The 21,310-nt window shown below is 41.0% G+C and overlaps 2 protein-coding genes across 23 annotated transcripts in view; one reads left to right on the forward strand and one right to left on the reverse strand.

Moving 5' to 3' along the window:
• The window catches only part of TMEM116 (transmembrane protein 116), a 155,152-nt gene that overhangs the window by 80,262 nt on the left and 53,580 nt on the right, over positions 1 to 21,310 (reverse strand). For 2 of the 22 annotated variants that reach the window (XM_081546281.1, XM_081546279.1), the window contains exon 11: positions 4,813 to 5,194. The exons of 13 other annotated variants lie outside the window; for them this stretch is intronic. In XM_081546281.1, coding sequence (XP_081402407.1) covers positions 5,141 to 5,194 — 54 coding nt within the window. In that variant the 3' untranslated portion in view covers positions 4,813 to 5,140. Of the gene's footprint in view, positions 1 to 4,812; positions 5,195 to 8,753; positions 9,528 to 13,617; positions 13,721 to 18,077; positions 18,348 to 21,310 lie in introns of those variants that run through there. 7 more of the 22 variants (XM_081546287.1, XM_081546285.1, XR_014069985.1 and 4 more) reach the window with 4 other exon arrangements.
• Positions 5,771 to 9,187, forward strand: LOC145527891 (disintegrin and metalloproteinase domain-containing protein 1a-like). The gene has a single exon (XM_081546238.1). It carries the CDS (start codon positions 6,168 to 6,170, stop codon positions 8,655 to 8,657), a length of 2,490 nt encoding a protein of 829 aa, XP_081402364.1. The 5' UTR covers positions 5,771 to 6,167; the 3' UTR covers positions 8,658 to 9,187.

Here is a 21,310-nt window from a genome sequence, read left to right on the forward strand (position 1 = left end):
AGTGATGTGGACTCCTACTTACCTCACCACCAACCCACCAGAAGAATGCCTCTGAGCTGACCATGCCCCCTTTGAACAATTACTATAAAACTTGTCACTGTCTTCCCCAAGTTAGGACATTTGGTTTTGAGGGCATTAGCTCACTGTGTTCCCCTTTGCCTGCCAAAGCAATAAAGCTTCTCTTTTCTACTTCACCCAAAACTCTGTCTTTGAGATTTGATCTGGCATCAGGGTACAGGGAAGCTGAGCTTTCAGAATCACAAACTCAGGGCATCTATGAATTCTCTTGGCCCTACCTTCAACACATATCCAAACTAACCCGTTACCACCACCTTCAACTCTCCAGTGCACTGTAAATTACCATCACCCCCTCCTAGACAACTCCAAAAGTTTTTAACTGGTCTCTTCTCACACAAGAGCCTATTTTCCACCCAGCAGACAGTTACTCTTATAAAAAGTAAGTCAGAATACACCCATTATCTTTTTTGTTTGTGTTTTTTAACTTTTTATTTTGTATTGGGGTATAGCAGATTAACAATGCTGTGATAGTTTCAGGTGAACAGGATTCAGTGGTACATATACATGTATCCATTTCAACCCCCAAACTCCCCTCCCATCCAGGCTGCCACATAACGTTGAGCAGAGTTCCACGTGCTATATAGCAGGTCCTTGTTGGTTACCTATTTTAAATACAGCAGTGTGTACATGTCCATCTCAAACTCCCTAACTATCCCTTCTCCCCACAGCTCTCCCCTGGCAATTATAAGTTCCTTTACTAAATCTGCAAATCTGTTTCTGCTTTATAATTTCACTTGTATCATTTTAGATTCCACATAAAAGGGATGTCATATGATATTTCTCCTTCTCTGACTGATTTACTTCTCTCAGTTCAGTTCAGTTGCTCAGTCGTGTCTGACTCTTTGCAACCCCATGGACTGCAGCACACCAGGCTTCCCTGTCCATCATGACTCTCTCTAGGTCCACTCATATTACTGCAAACGACACCTATTATCTTTTAAATGCTGCTAGTAGGTCCATAGCCTGAGGGCCCCGTGTTGATCATTTGATTTGACAATGGAGAACTGTTTATCCACTGACATCCTGGAGTTGGCAGTTTGGATGGATGCATGGGGGTGAAAGCTTATTCCAGTGGAGTCAAAATATAAAACATGGGCCCAAAACCATTTGTGAAAGTGTTTGACCTCTTTACTATTCAGAGAAATGCAGATTATCTAGCCGAAGAGAGATATCACTATCCACTCACAAGACTGACTACAGAAGAAGGAAAATTCCAAGTATTACTGTGGAACAGTGGAAACTCACATCAACTGCTTTAGAAATGTAAACTGGCATGCCATTTTGAAATAGCATATACTGAATACCCTTGACCTTTGTACCCTGACATCTGCATCCTCTCACTAGATAATAATGGACACAGAAGCACAATTCACAGTATTCCAAAAGAACTCCACCTTGTATTCACAGATAATACAATGGACGTTCAATTGTGACAGACCCACACAGAGAAATACAGGAGGAGAGCAACGGAAAGGAATGAACCACAGTGGCACACAAAAGTACTAAGCAAACTTAAATACTACTGTGGAACTAAAGGGGCTTTACATTAACACTGCATTCATCTGGCTTCATATGAAGTGAAGAGGGAAAATGGGAAGCACTTCCAAAAGGTCAAAATAAGGGTCTACAGAAGCCCCCTCCTCCAGAAAAGCAGTGGTTAACACTGACAAAAACAGTCAAAATCAACTTTTTTGCAAGTGTGGAAACTGTCTAAGTCACAGAACAACATAACAGCTGAATCTTGGTGAGAGCAGCGAGGTGTGTGAACTTTTAACTACCCTAATTCCCATAGCCTTCTCCTCAGGTCCCCACGAGTCATCTCAAGTACAACTCAACTGCATCATCTCAACCACAATGGCTGTGAAGACACGCAGCCTGGTGGAAAGGACAGAACAGTGTGGCGCTCCCTCAAAAGCCTACCCATAGCATTACTACTAATTTGCGTGTCTGGCTGGTCCCTGGAGAATCCCCATTCGAGAAACTTGTATTCCTATAAACCTCATAGGAGAAAGCGTAAGGCAAAAGTTTCACGGCATTGGATTTGGCAAAGGTTTCTCAGCTATGACACCAAAAGCACAGGCAACAGAAGAAAAACAGACAAAATAGACTTTAGGAATATATTTAAATTTTGTGCATCCAAAATTACTACATATTCACTGAGTGAAAAGGCCACCCACAGAATGAGAGAAAATAGCTGCCAATCATATATCTGATAAGGAACTACTATCTAAGATATCTAACGAAAACTCCTAAAACTCAACAACAAAAAACCAAACAGCCTGATTCAAAACATGTGCAAAGGACTCAAATGGAAATTTCTCCAAAGAAGATACACAAATGGCCTTTCGCATACGAAAAGATGCTCAATGTCACTCATCCTTAGGGAAATGTCAATCTAAACTACAATGAGATACCACCTCATATCCATTAGCATGACCACTACAAAAACAAAAGAAAACAGAAAAGAACAAGTGTTGGAGAGGAAGTGGAGAAAACTGGAACACTTGTGCCCTATTGGCGGGAAGGTAAAATGCTACAGCAGCTGTGGAATGGTATGGCAGCTCCTGAAAGATATTAAAACGAGAATGACCATGTGATCCAGCAAGTCCACTTCTAGGTATAAGCCCAGAAGAATGGAAAGCAGGATCCCAAAGAGAGATTTGTATGTCCATGTTCAAAGCAGCATTATTCACAACAGCTAAAATGTGGAAGCAACCTGAGTGCCCACAGAGGGGTGAATGGAGAAGCAAAAGGTGGGCTATACACACAATGGAATATTATTCACCCATAAAAAAGATGGGGAATTCTGCAAACTGCCACAACATGGACGGATCTTGAGGGCATTATGCTAAGTGAAATAAGCTAGTTACAGAAAGATAAAACACTGTAAGATCCCACTTAAATGATGTACTTGTGTAATAAAATCATACAGAGAGAAAGTAGGATAGTAGTTGCTAGGGGCTGAGGGAAAGGAGACAATGGGGATTTTTATACTTAATGAGTATAGGCTTTCATTTTTACACAATAAAAAGAGTTCTGGAGATGGACAGTGGTAATGGTAGCACAACAGTTAACAGTACTTAATACCATTGAAGTGTATTCTTAAAAATGATTAAGATGATATATTTTATGTTCTGAATGTTTTAACAGAATAAAAAAATCAGAGGGAAAGGTGAAATAATTTTCTACTCTAAGAGATAACCATTGAGAAAATGAAAAAGCCCACAGAATGGGACAAAATATTTACAAATTATATACTTGATGGGAGACTAACCCCAAGAAATATTAAGAACTCTTACAACTCAACAAGAAAAAGACACCATGTTTAAAAAAGGCAAATGATGTGAATAGACACTTATCTAATGAATATATATATGAGTAATAAGAATATGAAAAACTCTGCAATACCACTAATTATTAAGTGCAAATCACAACTGCAATAAGATACCCCCTTACTTCCACTAGGACCACTGCAATCAAAAAGGCAAATAACAAATTCCAGTGATGATGCAGAAAAACAGGTGAAATAAGCCAGTCAAAGAAGACTAGAACTATAATACAGGATTCCATTGCTATAGACTGTCCAAAATAGACAAAAATCATAGAGGCAGAAAAGGGAGTAGTGGTAGGTAATCAGGGGTTGGAGGGAGCTGAGAATGGAAAGTGACTATGAATGAACAGAGGAGTTTTGTTTTGGCATGAGGAAACTGTTCTAAAATTGCTTGTGACGATGACTGCATAACTTTCTGAACACACTACAAACCTCTCAATAGTACACTTTGAAGGATGAGTATTCTGGTATATAACTTTATAACTCAATAAAGCTGTTATTAAAAGATAACTAAAATAACATAATTCTGGGAAGCACACATTTAGAAAGCAAAAACAATCAAGAAGGTGAGGAAGTAGTTACCATAAAGATAAGATAATGATCTCGCTGAAGCAGGAGGCCATGTGATTGGCAATGGCACGTGGATGACTTCTATGAAGCTAAAAGTTAGATTACCTCACCAGAGTTGTACTTAAACAGCTATTTCTCTCTCTCCTTTGCCCTCCTTTCCTATTTATCTCTTTTTCAGTAAAATACACACAACATCAAACAACCATTTTAACCATTTTTAAGTGTACAGTTCATTGGCATTAAGTTCATTCGTACTGTTGTGCAACCATCATCAATATCCACTTCCAGAACTTTTCATCATCCCAAACTGAAAGTCTGTACCCATTAGACAAGAACTCCCCATTCCTCTATTACCCCACCCCAGGCAACATGTATTCTGCATGTCTCTATGAACTTCGTATTTGTGGAATCTCATATTTGTGAGATCACACGATATTTGTCCTTTTGTGTCTGGCTTAACTGTTTTCACTCTACTAATTCACTGAAAAGCACATTTATGTTTTATGCATATTTTGTGACTGTGTTACGAATCAAAATTAAAAAACTTCAGAAAATAAAGGAGTGATACACATTAGAACAGAACGTCTCTACACTCTTTCAAAGGATTTCATTGTAAAACAGAAAAAAGGAGAAACTAGATGGTGACTGGAAGGTGATGTTGGCTGACAGGGATGGTTTCATAAAGGTGAGAAATAACAGTAAATAATAAGACTGGATCCAGCAGACAAACAGATGCTGAAGATGTAAAAGAGAGAGGAAGAAATGCAAGAGTGAAGTCCATGAGAAATTAAAAGGGAAGGACCCTCCACACACAAGTAAAAGGACTCGTCTTAGACTGGAGCAAGGACAATTTATTCACGATAGTGCGGGGAACATTCAGATACAGGTGGTGGACTCAGCTAGTGTTTATATGTGGAGGTATTCTTTTGATTGCTTCTATGAATATTTTTCTCAGTGAAATATGAGGCCAGAAGAAATTAGGAGAGTGAACTGAACAGCAAAATGTAGAAAGAAGTACATTTTGAGATCATGTCTGTGCCAGCATGGTTTTCGTGGGTTTTTCTGAAGGCATTTACAGATACTCAGGGCCGGCACAAAGCCAAGTAGAAACACAGAAGATACAGCAGATGAGACAGCACAGCAACCACACCTGGGAGCTATTTATTCATTCAATAATTCTTGTTCATCTACTCTTGGACCAGCACTCTTCCAGACCTGGGAGAGTGTATAAGGAGGAACAAACAGAAGTGGCCACTGAACACATGGAAGTCATATACGAACACAGGGGAGACTTGAGGATACCTAGTCTTCAACAGGCATCGTCTTAAGATACTGCTATGCCAGGACCAGCCCAAGAATGGTAATAGGTCTGGAGATACTTACCAACCAAGATTCCCATGATAACTGCACAAAGGGAGACTGCTCTGTTGGCATTTCCCATACACACTTTTAGTGTTATAAATACACACTGTGTTATAAAGAGAACTTGAGAAACTGAATTCTGATGACGTTTTAAAAAAGTAGGGAATGTCAATCATTTGTCCCATGGGTGACCAGCACACTGGGGTTTATCTGGGGGCACAATGCAGCCACCACACTGGCTTTATCTAACAGATTGGTCTGTTGTGCACTGCATCTATAATGCCATGTTACATCTAGTTATAATGTCCATGTGACACAGAACAAGAGCGTCAGAAAGGAAATGGGCAATGGAGTGTGCCCACCGAAGACCTCCAAGCCTCCTGGTCTAGAACATTAGGAGTCAGCTGAGCAACGGACGATAGCAGGAGTGGGGGAGGGGTGTTCCTTGGGGTACAGTTGAGGAAGGCATGGAGGTTTTGTTTCCTTTCTCAAGGTACAGTCTTGCATTTTAGAGTTTGCAGTCCCTCTTCATGATTACAGCTCTTCCTAATGTCAGAAAGACCTTAACAAAGGAGCAGTGGAGTTGATGGTGTGGAGGGAAGTCGCAGAGAAAAGACACTATTTGAAGCATAACAGAGAGATCCGAAAGACTAAAAAGGACACAGCCAGAGGCTGACCTCTGAGAGGCAGGCAAGAGCCACCCTTTGTGCAGCCAGCATAGATCTGAAGTGAGTACCTGTGACAGAGGGTCTGTGTGTCAGGGACAGCTGCTGCTGCTGCTGCTGCTGGACACAGGCCCTGCATCATCAACTGATTCACTAGGGCCATGTTAGTGGCAGCGTCTGTGAGAGACTCTGCCTCTATACTGCCTTCTCTATGGAAAAGGCAAGTGGCTATGTCTGAGGCTATCAGAGTGCTTCAAACTTGGGCTCCTCGGATGAAGGGCTTGAGGCTGGCCCTGGTGCCAGGGCTTTCATGTGCCAGGTTGGGGATCCTGTTATTCTTGGTACTGATTTCTCTGCCAAGCCTGTACTGTGACCTGGGCTCAGTATATCACTCTTCCTATGAAATAGTCATTCCCAAGAGTCTGACAGTGGCAGGAAGGGAAGACCAGGTGGAAAAGCTCTCCTATATGCTATTTATGCAGGGCCAGAGGCAGCTGATTCACCTCACGGCGAAGAGAGACTATTTTGTGGATAACTTCCCAGTCTTCAGCTACCACAATGGCATCCTGGGGCAAGAAACGCCTTTCATCTCGCACGACTGTCACTACGAAGGCTACATAGAAGGAGTCCCAGGTTCTTTTGTTTCTGTCAACACTTGTTCGGGCCTCAGGGGCCTCCTGATTAAGGAGGAAAAATCCTATGGCATTGAGCCCGTGCACTCTTCCAAACGGTTTGAACACGTCTTGTACGCCATGGCCCGCGAGGCTCGAGTCTCCTGTAGCGTCACGTCCAAAGACAGCCAAGTGGCGTCCACCAGCCGGCAACCAGAGAGCAGCAAGCCTCACAGCTGGCAGGTGCCACCCGACTTGTGGTCACATACCAAGTACGTGGAGATGTTTGTCGTGGTCAACAACCAGCGGTTCCAAATGTGGGGCAGTGACGTCAATCAGACAGTCCAGAGAGTAATGGACACCATAGCTCTGGCCAACAGCTTCACAAGGGGAATAAACACAGAGGTGGTGCTGGCTGGAATGGAGATCTGGACTGAGGGGGACCTCACAGAGGTCCCCATGGACCTGCAAGTTGCACTCAGGAATTTCAACAGCTGGAGACAAGAGAAGCTCTTCCATCGTGTGAAGCATGATGTTGCCCACATGATCGTTGGACAGCATCCTAAAGAGGACATGGGGCAGGCATTTCTCAGCGGTGCCTGCTCAAGTGATTTTGCAGCAGCCGTGGAATCCTTCCACCACGAGGATGTCCTCCTGTTTGCAGCACTCATGGTCCATGAGCTTGGACACAACTTGGGTATTCGGCACGACCATTCGGCCTGCGTTTGTCAAGATAGGCCCTTCTGCCTCATGCATGAAAACATCACTAAAGAAAGCAGCTTCAGCAACTGCAGCTCTGACTTCTTCCACCAGTTCCTCTGGGAACACAAGGGGGCCTGCCTGTTTAACAAGCCTGGGCACAAAGGCCGCTTACGGAGGGCTTCCCGCTGTGGCGATGGCATTGTAGAAGGAGATGAGCAGTGTGACTGTGGTACTGAGTGTGAAGTTGACCCATGTTGTCAGGACACATGTAAACTGAAGTCAACTGCACTGTGTAGTCCTGGACCCTGCTGTAATATTTCATGCCAGTATGAACCAACTGGACGCAGCTGCCGTCCTGCTTCAGGAGAATGTGACCTTCCAGAATTTTGTCTTGGTACCTCTGGGGTGTGTCCCCAGGACACCTACAAGCAAGATGGTTCAGTATGTCAGGGTGGTTACTATTGTGTTCAGGGTGTATGCATGAGTGCTAATTTTCAGTGTAGTGATATTTTTGGGTTTCCTGCAGAAGCTGCTTCAGAAGAATGTTTTCGGTCATTTAATAGTAAAGGAGACAGATTTGGAAACTGTGGTATTTCCAGCGGGAGTAACTCAACATATACTAAATGTGAAGATAACAATATATTTTGTGGGAAAATTATATGTACAAATGTAAAAGAGCTACCAGCAATCCAAGTCAATTATACATTGTTGCAGGTCCATTATAAAAATGGCTATTGCTGGTCCATGGATAACTATGGTGTTAAGGATGTCTCTGATTCTGGAAATACAAGGTTGGGCAGTCTTTGTGCCCCAGGGAAAGTCTGTGTGGATTCCACCTGCTCAGATGTCAGTGTTCTCGGGTACGATTGTGATATAAAGGTACAGTGTAACGAGCAAGGAGTTTGCAACAATAAAAAGAACTGCCATTGCAATGATGGTTTTTCCCCTCCTGATTGCAAAAACCCAGGAACTGGTGGTAGTGTAGACAGTGGCACCCCTTCGGATACTAGCTTATCGGAGGAAGATGCAGCTGGAAATACTCCCAAAAGTCTCTTAGACACGCTATTCACATTACTTATAATATTTTTAATCTTAATATTACTAGTTGCAATTTTTTGTGTCGTCACGATTTGTAAAGAGGAAAAACAAGCTGAAGAAGTAAAACAGGAACCAGCAGAGGCTCCTGCAGCAGCGGCTCCCACAGCAGCGGCTCCCACAGCAGCGGCTCCCGCAGCAGCGGCTGTCCCAGAAATCGCAGAACCTCCGGAAAAGGAGGAAGAGGAGGAAGAGGAGGAGGAAGAGGAGGAAGAGGAGGAAGAAGAAGAATCAGAGCCATAAGACAAGCAATGGAGAAAGAAGCCTAATACATCAAACACCTCAAGCACTGAGTGGGAACGACAGGCTCACTGAGACAAAGGTGAAGTGGGAATTGATAACTCCAGTGGCTCTACCATTATATACTCTATAAAAATATACTACTGTAGGAGAAGGGATTCTGTCACTTTTATCACTCACTTTAGTCATTAAGGTTTTATGGTTTTAATTATACATTAAATAACTTACCGCTTTTCCTCATTTAAATTTGAACTCTTCACATGAACCTATTGACATCAACATCCTTGTCTTGGGCTAATTTTTCCAGGTACCAGAATCTTTTTCAGGAAATTCCTTCTTTCATCTAAGTTGTTTGACATATACCACTATTCGTACCTGCATTTACTATTATCACTTGGATTTTCAAGCAACAGCTACCTACTATATGAGAACAACTGTTCATGTGACTCATTGTTCTAAGTTGGCCTTTTATAAATGTGAATTCAAGAAATTAGTTTTGTAAAACAAAAAATAAAAACCCTATTCAGATTAGATATCTCTTCAGGTTCCATGTGGTATATTTATTGAGTCTATTTTCTTCTGGGACTCTGTGGGGTGGACTATATCCAATAAGTCAGAAGACCCTAATTGCCCCAGGGTCAAGGGGCTAGTTTTCAATTCTGGCAGATGTTTGTGAGTGTGCTCAGTCGTGTCCAACTCTTTGTGACCTCATGCACTGTAATCCACCAGGCCCCTCTGTCCATGGAATTCTCTAGGCAAGAATACTGGAGTTGGTTGCCATTTCCTACTCCAGGGGATCTTCCCCACGCAGGAATCGAATCCATGTCTCCTGCGTCTCCTGCATTAGCGGTGGATTCTTTACCACTGCACCACCTGGGAAGATGTTTTGAAATTGATATATTACATATTCATTGTTTCCCAGGATCTCCAGGTCCTTTCTATAGCCATACTCCCCTTTTTTTGTTGTTTCCATTTTTTATTCCTTTTCTTTAACTCTTTATTACACGGATCACTCTTACAGAAGTATATGTGGACTTAAAGTGAAAAAATCAAATGTATCCAAGAATAAAAAACACAGTTTCTTTTTCCATCCAGTTTTTATTCTTTTTTATTTTTAATTTTTTGACTGCACTTAGCAGCATATGGGATTTTAGTTCCCTGACCACTGACTGAATGCTTGAACCCATGTCCCTTGCATTTGAAGTACCAAGTCTTAGTCACTGAATCACCAGGGAAGTCCCTAGCCATACTCCCTTTTTAACTAAAATATTTCTTTTTCTCCTTGCTGTTGTTCAGTCAATCAGCCGTGTCTGACTCTTTACGACCCCACAGGCTCAGCACGCCAGGTTTCCCTGTCCTTCACCATCTCCTGGAGGTAGCTCAAACTCATGTCTACTGAGTCGGTGATGCCATCCAACCATCTCATCCTGTCGTCCCCTTTTCCTCCTGCCTTCCATCTTTCCCAGCATCAGGGAATTTTCCAATGAGTCAGTTCTTTGCATCAGGTGGCCAAAGCACTGGAGCTTCAGCTTCAGCATCAGTCCTTCCAATGAATATTCAGGGTTGATTTCCTTTAGGATTGACTGGTTTGATTTCTTTGCAGTCCAAGGGACTCTGAAGAGCCTTCTCCAACACCACAGTTCAAAGGCATCAATTCTTTGGCGCTCAGCCTTTTTTACTGTCCAGCTCTCACATCTGTACATGACTACTGGAAAAACCACAGCTTTGACTATGTGGGCTTTTGAAGGCAAAGTAATGTCTCTGCTTTTTAATATGCTGTCTAGGTTTCTCACTGCTTTCCTTCCAAGGAGCCAGCGTCTTTTAATTTCATGGCTGCAGTCACCGTCTGCAGTGATTTTGCAGCCCAAGAAAATAAAGTGTGTCACTGTTTCCATTGTATCCCCATCTATTTGCCATGAAGTGATGGAACCGGATGTATGATCTTTTTTTTTTTTTGATCGTTTTTTATGAATGTTGAGTTTTAAGCCAGCTTGTCACTCTCCTCTTTCACCTTCATCAAGAGGTTCTTTAATTCCTCTTCACTTTCTGCCATAAGCGTGGTGTCATCTGCATATCTGAGGTTATTGACATATTTCCTGGCAATCTTGATTTCAGCTTGTGTTTCTACCAGCTCGGCATTTCACGTGATGTACTCTGCATATAAGTTAAACAAGCAGGGTGACAGTACACAGTCCTGACATACTCCTTTCCCAATTTTGAACCAGTTCATTATTCCACGTCTGGTTCTAACTGTTGCTACTTGACCTGCATACAGGTTTCACAGGGGGCTGTTAAGGTGGTCTAGTATTTTTCACTGTTTGTTGTGATCTATCTACGCGGTCAAAGGCTTTAGCGTAATCAATGACACAGAAGTAGATTCTGTTCTGGAATTCTCTAGCTTTTTCTATGCTCCAACGGATGTTGGCAATTTGATCTCTGGTTCCTCTGCCTTTTCTAAATCCAGCTTGTACATCTGGAAGCTCTTGGTTCACATTCTGTTGAAGCCTAGCTTGAAGGATTTTGAGCATTACTTTACTAGCATGTGAAATGAGTGCATTTGTGAGGTAGTTTGAACATTCTTTGACTTCACCTTTCTTTGGGATTGGAATGAAAACTGACCTTTTCCAGTCCTGTGGCCACTGCTGAGTTTACCAAATTTGCTGGCATATTGAGTGCAGCACTTTCACAGCATCATCTTTTAGGATCTGAAGTGGCTCAGTCGGAATTCCATCACCTCCACTAGCTTTGTTCGTAGTGATGCTTCCTAAGGCCCACTTGACTTCACACTCCAGGATGTCTGGCTCTAGGTGAGTGATCACACCATCGAGGTCATCTGGGATATTAACATCTCTTTTTGTATAGTTATTCTGTGTATTCTTGACACCTCTTAATATCTTCTGCTTCTGTTAGGTCCATAACGTTTCTGTCCTTTTTTGTGCCCATCTTGCATGAAATGTTCCCTTGATATCTCTAACTTTCTTGAAGAGATCTCTAGTCTTTCCCATTCTATTGTTTTCCTCTATTTCTTTGCATTGATCGCTGAGGAAGGCTTTCTTATCTCTCCTTGCTGTTCTTTAGAACTCTGCATTCAGATGGGTATATCTTTCCTTTTCTCCTTTGCCTTTAGCTTCTCTTCTTTTGTTAGCTATTTGCAAGGCCTCCTCAGACAAACATTTTGCCTTTTTGCATTTCTTTTTCTTGGGGACGGTCTTGATCACTGGCTCCTGTACAATGTCATGTCTTGATCACTGCCTCCTGTACAACGTCATGAACCTCCGTCCGTAGTTCTTCAGGTACTCTATCAGATCTAATCCCTTGAAACTATTTGTCACTTCCACTGTGTAGTTGTAAGGGATTTGATTTAGGTCATACCTGAATGGCCTAGTGGTTTTCCCTACATTCTTCAATTTAAGCCTGACTTTCTCAATAAGGAGTTTATGATCTGAGCCACAGTAAGCTCCCGGTCTTGTTTTTGCTGATTGTGTAGAGCTTCTCCATCATTGGCTGCAAAGAATATAGTAAATCTAATTGCAATATTGACCATCTGGTGATGCCCATGTGCAGAGTCATCTCTTGTGTTGTTGGAAGCGGGTGTTTGCTATGACCAACACGTTCTCTTGGCAAAACTCTGTTAGCCTTTGTCCTGCTTCATTTTGTACTCCAAGGCCAAACTTACCTGTTACTCCAGGTATCTCCTGACTTCCTACTTTTGCATTCCATTTCCCTATGATGAAAACGACATCTTTTTTTGGTGTTAGTTCTCGAAGGTCTTGTAGGTCTTCATAGAATCATTTAACTTCCGCTTCTTTGGCATTAGTGGTTGGGGCATAGACTTGGATTACTGTGATATTGAAAGGTTTGCCTTGGAAATGAACTGAGATTATTCTGTTTTTTGAGGTTGCATTCAAGGACTGCATTTCAGACTGTTCTGTTGACTATGAGGGCTACTCCATTTCTTCTAAGGGATTCTTGTCCAAGTAGCAGATATAATGGTCATCTGAATTAAATTTGCCCATTTCTGTCCATTTTAGTTCACATATTCCTAAAATGTCAATGTTCACTCTTGCCATCTCCTGTATGACCACTTTCAATTTACCTTGATTCATGGACCTAACATTCCAGGTTCCTATGCAACACTGTTCTTTACAGCATCAGACTTTACTTTCACCACCAGACACATCCCCAGCTGGGCAGTTTCCGCTTTGCCTCAGGCTCTTCATTCCTTCTGGAACTATTTCTCCGCTCTTCTCCAGTAAGCATGTTGGATACCTACCAACCTGGGGGGTTCATCTTTCAGCATCTTATTTTTTTGCCTTTTTCATACTGTGCATGGGGTTCTCAAGGTAAGAATGCTGAAGTGGTTTCCAGTCCTTTCTCAAATGGATCACATTTTGTCAGAATTCTCCACCATGACCGCTCCATCTTGAGTGGCCCTTTTCCCCCTGTGTCGTGCTGTGCTTAGTCACTCAATCATGTCTGACTTTTTGTGACCCCGTGGACTACAGCCCGCCAGGCTCCTCTGTCCATGGGGATTCTCCAGGCAAGAATACTGGTGTGGGTTAAAAGCCCTCCTCCAGAGGATCTTCCCAACCCAGGGATCGAACCCATGTTTCCCACATTGCAGTGGATTCTTTACCATCTGAGCCACCATGGAAGCCCAAGAATACTGGAGTGGGTGGCATATCCCTTCTCCAGGGAATCTTCCCAACCCAGGAATCTAACTAGAGTCTCCTGAATTGCAGGTGGATTCTTTACCAGCTGAACTACCAGGAAAGCCCCCCTTTTCTCCTAGAGAATGTTTAATTCACTTCTAACTAATATTCCTTGGATGAATTTCATACCCTCAGATGTATCATGTCTGATGAACATCACCTAGTTATAAAACTGCATTTATACTTATTTTATATAGTACAGAGGCCTCTACCACAGTGCTGAGTAACACGTATTAAACTAAAATTCTATCTTTTCTATTTTTCCTTTTTTCTTTATTGAAATAACTTGTTGGCTGACATCATAAGGAACTTCTCCAATTACAAGTAACAGCTTTAGATCTAGTAGATATTTCTCTGTGAAGAAAGTACAAAGCAAGTATAATACTAACATTATTTATTCTGTGCCAAGAACTGTGTGAAACACACTATATTCATTGTCTTAATTTAATCCTCCTAACCATCCTATGAAACCTCCAACTTTCATGAGGAAACAGACCAAAGAGAATTTTCTCTAGAGCTAGTAAGTAGTGGTATTTGCATATTTTCCAAAGTATGACTCAATGTATGACTCAATGTACAATTTCCAATACTTCCTGAACCTTTTCCTTCAGTAAAAAGTGACAGGGAAGACCTTCAAAATGTCCTTAACTAACTTCTACTACATATGAATCCACAAATTATGTAGTCATTATTGATGAAAATGTCTTTCCTCCTATTATATCCATTATGGTGTAGCAGATTACCATCTTATTCAATGCTGTGGGCCCAGCATATTGTACATGCTTAATAAGAGTTTACCAAGTGAATGATTTAACCTTAAAATATAGGGCCAAATTCATTCTTGGGGCAGGATGCCTCTTGCCACTCCCTAACACAACCAAAATCTTGCTCAGATTCAACACTGCTAAATTACTTATAAACAGACATATAAGACATTAAAAGTTTATAAAACCCCACACTCCAATCAAAGATAGACTATGGTGGGGGTGTGCTCAGATGCTCAGTCATGTCTGACTCTTTGTGCCTCCATGGACTGTAGCCTACCAGGCTCCTCTGTCCATAGCATTCTTCTGGAAGGAATACTGGAATGGGTTGCCATTTCTTCCTCCAGAAGATCCTCCTGGAGTGGGCTGCCATTTCCTCCTCCAGGAGATCTTCCAAACTCAGGGATCATATTTGTATATATTGTGAAATGATCACCACAATAAATCTAGTTAACATTTATCACCACACATCATTACAAAATTTTTTTTTTCTTATGTTGAGAACTTTTAAGATCTACTCTTAGCAACTTTTGGGGAAGGAAGTGACAACCCACTTCAGTATTCTTTCCTGGAGAATCCCATGGACAGAGGAGCCTGGTGGGCTAAAGTCCATGGGGTTGCAAGAGTTGAACATGACTTAGCAACTAAACTACCACCACTACCTGAGCAACTTTCAAATACACAATATAGTAGTATTAATCATAGTTACCATGCTGTACATTTTATTCCCAGGACTTTTTAACTGGAAGTTTGCCCCTTTTGACCATCTTCATCCATTTCACCAATCCTCTACACTCTGCCCCCGGCAACCACTGATTGATTTGTTCTCTATGAGTTCAACTTTTTGTTGTTTTTTGGTTTCTTTTAGAAATGTTGTTGTTCAGACGCTGCATCGTGTATGACTCTTTCTGACCCCACGGATTGTAGCACACCAGGCCTCCTTGTCCCTCACCATCTCCTGGCGTTTGCTCAAGTTCATGTCCGTTGAATTGGTAATGCTATCTAACCATCTTGTCCCCTGTCACTCCCTTCTCCTGCCCTCAGTCTTTCCCAGTATCAGGGTCTTTTTCAATGAGTTGGCACCTTGCATCAGGTGGCCAAAGTATTGGAGCTTAAGCTTCAGTATCAGTTCTTCCAATGAGTAGTCAGAGTTGTTTTCCTTTAGGATTGACTGGTTTGATCTCCTTGCTGTCCAAGGGACTCTCAAGACTCTTCTCCAGCACCACAACTGGAAAGCATCAATTGGAAAGCGCTCAGCTTTCTTTATGGTCCAACTTTCACATCTGTACATGACTATTGGAGAGACCATAGCTTTGACTATGTCGGACCTTTGTCAGCAAAGTGATGTCTTTGAAATGTATATAAGTGAGACAATACGGTATTTGTCTTTCTTATGTAACTTATTAGCATAATGCCTTCAAAGTCCATCCATGTTGTCACAAACGGCAAGATTTCCTTCTTTTTATGGCTGAGTAATACTTCGTGTGTGTGTGTGTATGTAACATATTTTTTTTTAATTTAGCTGTGTTGGGTCTTAACTGCAGCACACAGGATCTAGTTCCCTCAACAGGGATTTAACCTGGGCCCCTTGCATTGGGAACATGAATTCTTTTTTTTTTTTTTTTTTGAAGTTGTGATGACAACTAGTATCTTAGTCACATGAAAAAGTTTATCTACTCAATGATGCAGGAAGAAACAACAGGCTTGTGCCATGTGGTGGCATCTAACAGACAACAGCAGGTGTTCCTGGCTTGTTGCTGGGTAGTCATTGTTTCACATTTAAGTTCACTGGCCATAGACACCTGTGTTTTTGCATGTATTGCTCAGGCCACAAAAATCCCCATTAGAACGTCTGAGTTCCAAGGAATGGTTAACCCCAAATTGGCCCCCACACTGTCCTTTTACCTCTGTGGTGGGAACTAGTCTTTTAAGTGTTTCAGATACTGTAGATATGAGATTCATGATGTAGGGTTCCTGTTCCTTGGAGTTCACCAAGGTGGGTGTCTTCTCACTGGAGGTTTGTGGTTTCCACATCAAGTGTTAGAGCTGCAGTTGATTTGAGCATGGACCATGTGGCAGGCACTGTTCTAAGCACTTTCATATTTTATCTCACCATTTCCACAATAGTCCTATGAGGTACCCACTGTCATTGGCCCCATTCTCCCCATGAAGAACCTGAGGGGTTAAGCAATTTGCCTAAGGTCACATGGTAGGTGAGAAGGGTAGACAGGTGTCCGAGCAGGTCTCTCTGAAGTTAAAAGTCAAGTCTTCTCAACAACTGTGTTTCACAGCAGAATGTAGAACTGCTGGCTTTTGTGAGCAATGTGAGCATAACATGGGAATGCAAGTCATTGCTTTGGTGCATCTCTGGGCCCTAAGCTCTGGGTTGGACTGGTTCAGGGCCTCTGCTGGAGATTCAGGTCAACTTTCGAAGTGAGCTTGAAAGGAACAAGGAGAGGAGAGGGAGAGGGGGAGAGGAAAGAAAGGGAGGGAGAAATTTGCAGGCTTCATTAAGCATACTGTAGTGGCATTAAAGCATGCTCCTTTTTCTGTTTCAGCTAAATGGTGGCTCCCTTATGATGAGAGAATCCCCAAATCTCCCATTTGGAAGAAGCTGAATAGGAAAGATTATAAAGAAATGATTTTATAGACCTCTTTCCTCATCACCGTGATGAGGCTTTGGGTTGCAGAGGAAGTGCAGAGTCTGAACCAATGGACCACCAGAGAAGTCCTGTATAACATTTTCTAATTCATTCATCTACTGATAGATGACACCTAAGTTTCTTCTATGTCTTGGCAATTGTAAATAATGCTGTAATGAACATGGTGCTGCAGATATCTTTCTTTGTTGGTGTTTTTGTTTCCTTTGGATAAAAGTCCAGAAGTGAATTGCTGGATCATATGGTAGGTTTTATTTTTAACTTTTTGAGGAACCTCCAGAATGCTTTCCATAGTGGCTGCACCAGTTTACATAGCTATCCACAGTGTTCTTTTCCACATCCTTGCCAAAACTTATTTATTGTCATTTTGATAACAAGTGTGAAGTGATATCTCATTGTGGTTTTGATTTGCATTTCTGAGGAGATTAGTGATGTTGAGCACCTATTCATGGACCTGTTGGCCATCTTTATGTCTTCTTTGGAAAAATGTCTATTCAGATCCTCTGTCCACTTTTAAATTGGATTTTTTTTTTTGCTATTGAGTTGACAAAGTTCTTTTCATATCTTGATATTAACCCCTGATCAAATACATGATTTGCAAGTATTTTCTTCCATTGGATAGGTTGTCTTTTCATTTTGTTGATGATTTCCTTTGCTGTGCAGAAAGAAGCCTTTTAGTTTGATGTAGTTCCACCTGTTTTTGCTTTTGTTACCTTGGCTTTTGGTGTCATTTCCAAAAAGCCAGTGTCAAGGAGCTGACTGTCTATGCATTTTCCTAGGAGTTTTATGGTTTCAGATTTTATTTTCACATCTTTAATCCATTTTCAGTTAATTTTTGTGTAGGCTAAGATAATGATGCAGTTTCATTCTTTTGCATGTGATTGTTCTATTTTCCCAACACCATTTATTGAAAGGATTGTTCTTTTCTCATTGTATATTCTTGGCTTCTTTCTAGTAAATTAATTGACTATATATGTGTGAGTTTATTTCTATTTATTTCTACGTGAGAGCATTCTATTCTGTTCCATTGATCTATGCATCCATTTTTATGCCAGTATCATAGTTTTGAATACTACAGCTTTGTAATATAGTTTGAAATATGGGAGCATGATGCTTCCAGCTTTGTTCTTTCTTATCAAGACTGCTTTGGCTACATGGGGCCTTTAAAGGTTTCATACAAATTTTAGCACTGTTCATTCTACTTCTGTGGTAAATTTTATAGGAATTTTGATAGTGACTGCACTGAATCTACACATTTCTTTCAGTAGTAATATATAGACTTTTAACTTTGAGTAGTAATATATAGACTTTAATAATAGACTTTTTTTAATATAAGAATATCAATTCTTCCAACTCATAAACACATTCTTTATAATAAAGGGTTAATATTTTTCCATTATTTGTATTTTCTTCAATTTCCTTCATTAATGTCTTATAGTCTTCAGTGTACAGGTCTTTCATCTCCTTGGTTAACTTCATTCCAAGTATTTTAATTCTTTTTGATGCAACTGTAAATGGATTATTTTTCTTAATTTCTTTCTATGACAGTTTATTGACCTATAGAAACACAACACATTTTTGTATATTGATTTTGTATCCCACAACTTTACCGAATTCATTTATTACTTCTAACAGTATTCTGGTGGAGTCTTTAAGGCTCTTTTATATGTAATATGTCACCTGTAAGTAGTAACAATTTTACCTCTTACTTTCTGACTTCGATGCCTTTCACTTCTTTTTCTTGCCTAACCACTCTGCCTATAATTTCTAATACTATGTTGAATAAAAGTGGTGAAAGTAGGCATCCTTTTGCTGGCCCTGATATTAGAGGAAAAGCTTCCAGCTTTTTACCACTGAGCACAATGTTAGCTGTGGGCTCAAATTTCATTCTTGAGTAGAACTTTGTCATTGTGGGTGGGTGAACCAAAATCTCACTATAGTGTTTTCTTTAAAAAAAAAAAAAAAGCAATCTTCCTCCACCAATGAAAATGCTGAACAGCTTTAAAATAATTTTTCAACCTGCTGCTGTACATAAAGCTGTCAAATATTTAACCTCCTTTATTACACCCCCATAATATATGTCATGGGTCCATATAATTATTCTGGAATGAGTAGATGAGTGGTTCATAACCCTCCCCCCATAAACACGTTTATGGGGGGAGGGTTATGTTCTGTTAAGGAAAATCCTTCTACTTCCAGATGCTGATTGGTTGGGGGGCAGCTAAATACTTTGACTATGACCTTACCTGTGAGATAGATTTTATGTCTTGAAAAACCTGCGGCTAAATGAACGCTATTACAGACATTTCAAATTCTCAGTAACTTTTGCTTACCCAGAGTCAGAGACAAAATTTGTATTTACTTGTGGCAGAACCTTTTAGTGAAATTTTAAGATACTGGGTAGGTCAAAAAGTTCCTTCAGTTTTCAAGAAAAAATAAAGACACATTTTTCATTTTCACCAAGAACTTTACTGAACAACGTATTCACTGTTTTGTTCCATTCTCCTCTGCCATTTTTCAGGCAACTTCATAACTCCATCTTCCCAAAACTTTTTATCTTTTTGAGCAAAGAAAAAGTTTTGTCAAGAGACCGCACTGGTCATGGCAAACACCCTCTTCCAACAACACAAGAGAAAACTCGACACATGTACATCACCAGATGGTCAATACCGAAATCACATTGATTATATTCTTTGCAGTCAAAGATAGAGAAGCTGTATACAGTCAGCAAAAACAAGACTGAGAGCTGACTGTGACTCAGATCATGAACTCCTCTATTGCCAAATTCAGACTTAAATTGAAGAAAGTAGGGAAAACCACTAGACCATTCAGGTATGACCTAAATAAAATCCCTTATGATTATACAGTGGAAGTGACAAACAGATTCAAGGGATTAGATCTGATAGACAGAGTGCCTGAAGAACTATGGATGGAGGTTCATGACATTGTACAGGAGACAGGGATCAAGACCATCCCCAAGAAAAAGAAATGCAGAAAAGCAAAATGGCTGTCTGAGGAGGCCTTACAAATAGCTGGGAAAAGAAGAGAAGCTAAAGGCAAAGGAAAAAAGGAAAAATATACCCATTTGAATGCAGAGTTCCAAAGAATAGCAAGGAGAGATAAGAAAGCCTTCATCAGAGATCAATGCAAAGAAATAGAGGAAAACAATAGAATGGGAAATACTAAAGATCTCTTCAAGAAAATTAGAGACACCAAGGGAACATTTCATGCAAAGATGGGCTCAATAAAGGATAGAAATGGTAGAAACCTAACAGAAGCAGAAGATATTAAGAAGAGGTGGCAAGAATATACAGAAGAACTGTACAAAAAAGATCTTCACGACCTGGATAATCATGATGGTGTGATCACTCACCTAGAGCCAGACATCCTGGAATGGAAAGTCAAGTGGGCCTTAGGAAGCATCACTAAGAACAAAGCTAGTGGAGGTGATGGAATTCCAGTTGAGCTATTTCAAATCCTAAAAGATGATGCTGTGAAAGTGCTGCACTCAATATGTCAGCAAATTTGGAAATCTCAGCAGTGGCCACAGGACTGGAAAAGGTCAGTCTTCATTCCAGTCCCAAAGAAAGGCAATGCCAAAGAATGCTCAAACTACCACACAATTGCACTCATCTCACACACTAGCAAAACAATGCTCAAAACTCTCCAAGTCAGGCTACAACAGTATGTGAACCATGAACTTCCAGATGTTCAAGCTGGTTTTAGAAAAGGCAGAGGAACCAGAGATCAAATTGCCAACATCCGCTGGATCATCAAAAAAGCAAGAGAGTTCCAGAAAAACATCTACTTCTGCTTTATTGACTATGCCAACAGATCCAGTGTGGATCACAATAAACTGGAAAATTCTGAAAGAGATGGGAATGCCAGACCACCTGACCTGCTTCCAGAGAAATCTGTACGCAGGTCAGGAAGCAACAGTTAGAACTGGACATGGAACAACAGACTGGTTCCAAATCAGGAAAGGAGTACGTCAAGGCTGTATACTGCCACCCTGCTTATTTAACTTCTATGCAGAGTACATTATGAGAAACGCTGGGCTGGAAGAAACACAAGCTGGAATCAAGATTGCTGGGAGAAACATCAATAACCTCAGATGTGCAGATGACACCACCCTTATGGCAGAAAGGGAAGAACTAAAGAGCCTCTTGATGAAAGTGAAAGAGGAGAGTGAAAAAGTTGGCTTAAAGCTTAACATTCAGAAAACTAAGATCATGGCATCTGGTCCCATCACTTCATGGCAAATAGATGGGGAAACAATGGAAACAGTGACATACTACATTTTGGGGGGCTCTAAAATCACTGTAGATGGGGACTGCAGCCATGAAATTAAAAGATGCTTGCTCCTTGGAAGAAAAGTTATGACCAACTTAGACAGTATATTAAAAAGCAGAGACAGTACTTTGCCAACAAAGGTCCGTCTAGTCAAAACTATGGTCCAGTGGTCATGTATGGATGTGGGAGTTGGACTATAAAGAAAGCTGAGCACCAAAGAATTGATG

Source organism: Giraffa tippelskirchi, chromosome 11 (genome assembly GCF_054371585.1).
Source record: "Giraffa tippelskirchi isolate mGirTip1 chromosome 11, T2T-mGirTip1v1.2.pri, whole genome shotgun sequence".
NCBI lineage: Eukaryota > Metazoa > Chordata > Mammalia > Artiodactyla > Giraffidae > Giraffa > Giraffa tippelskirchi.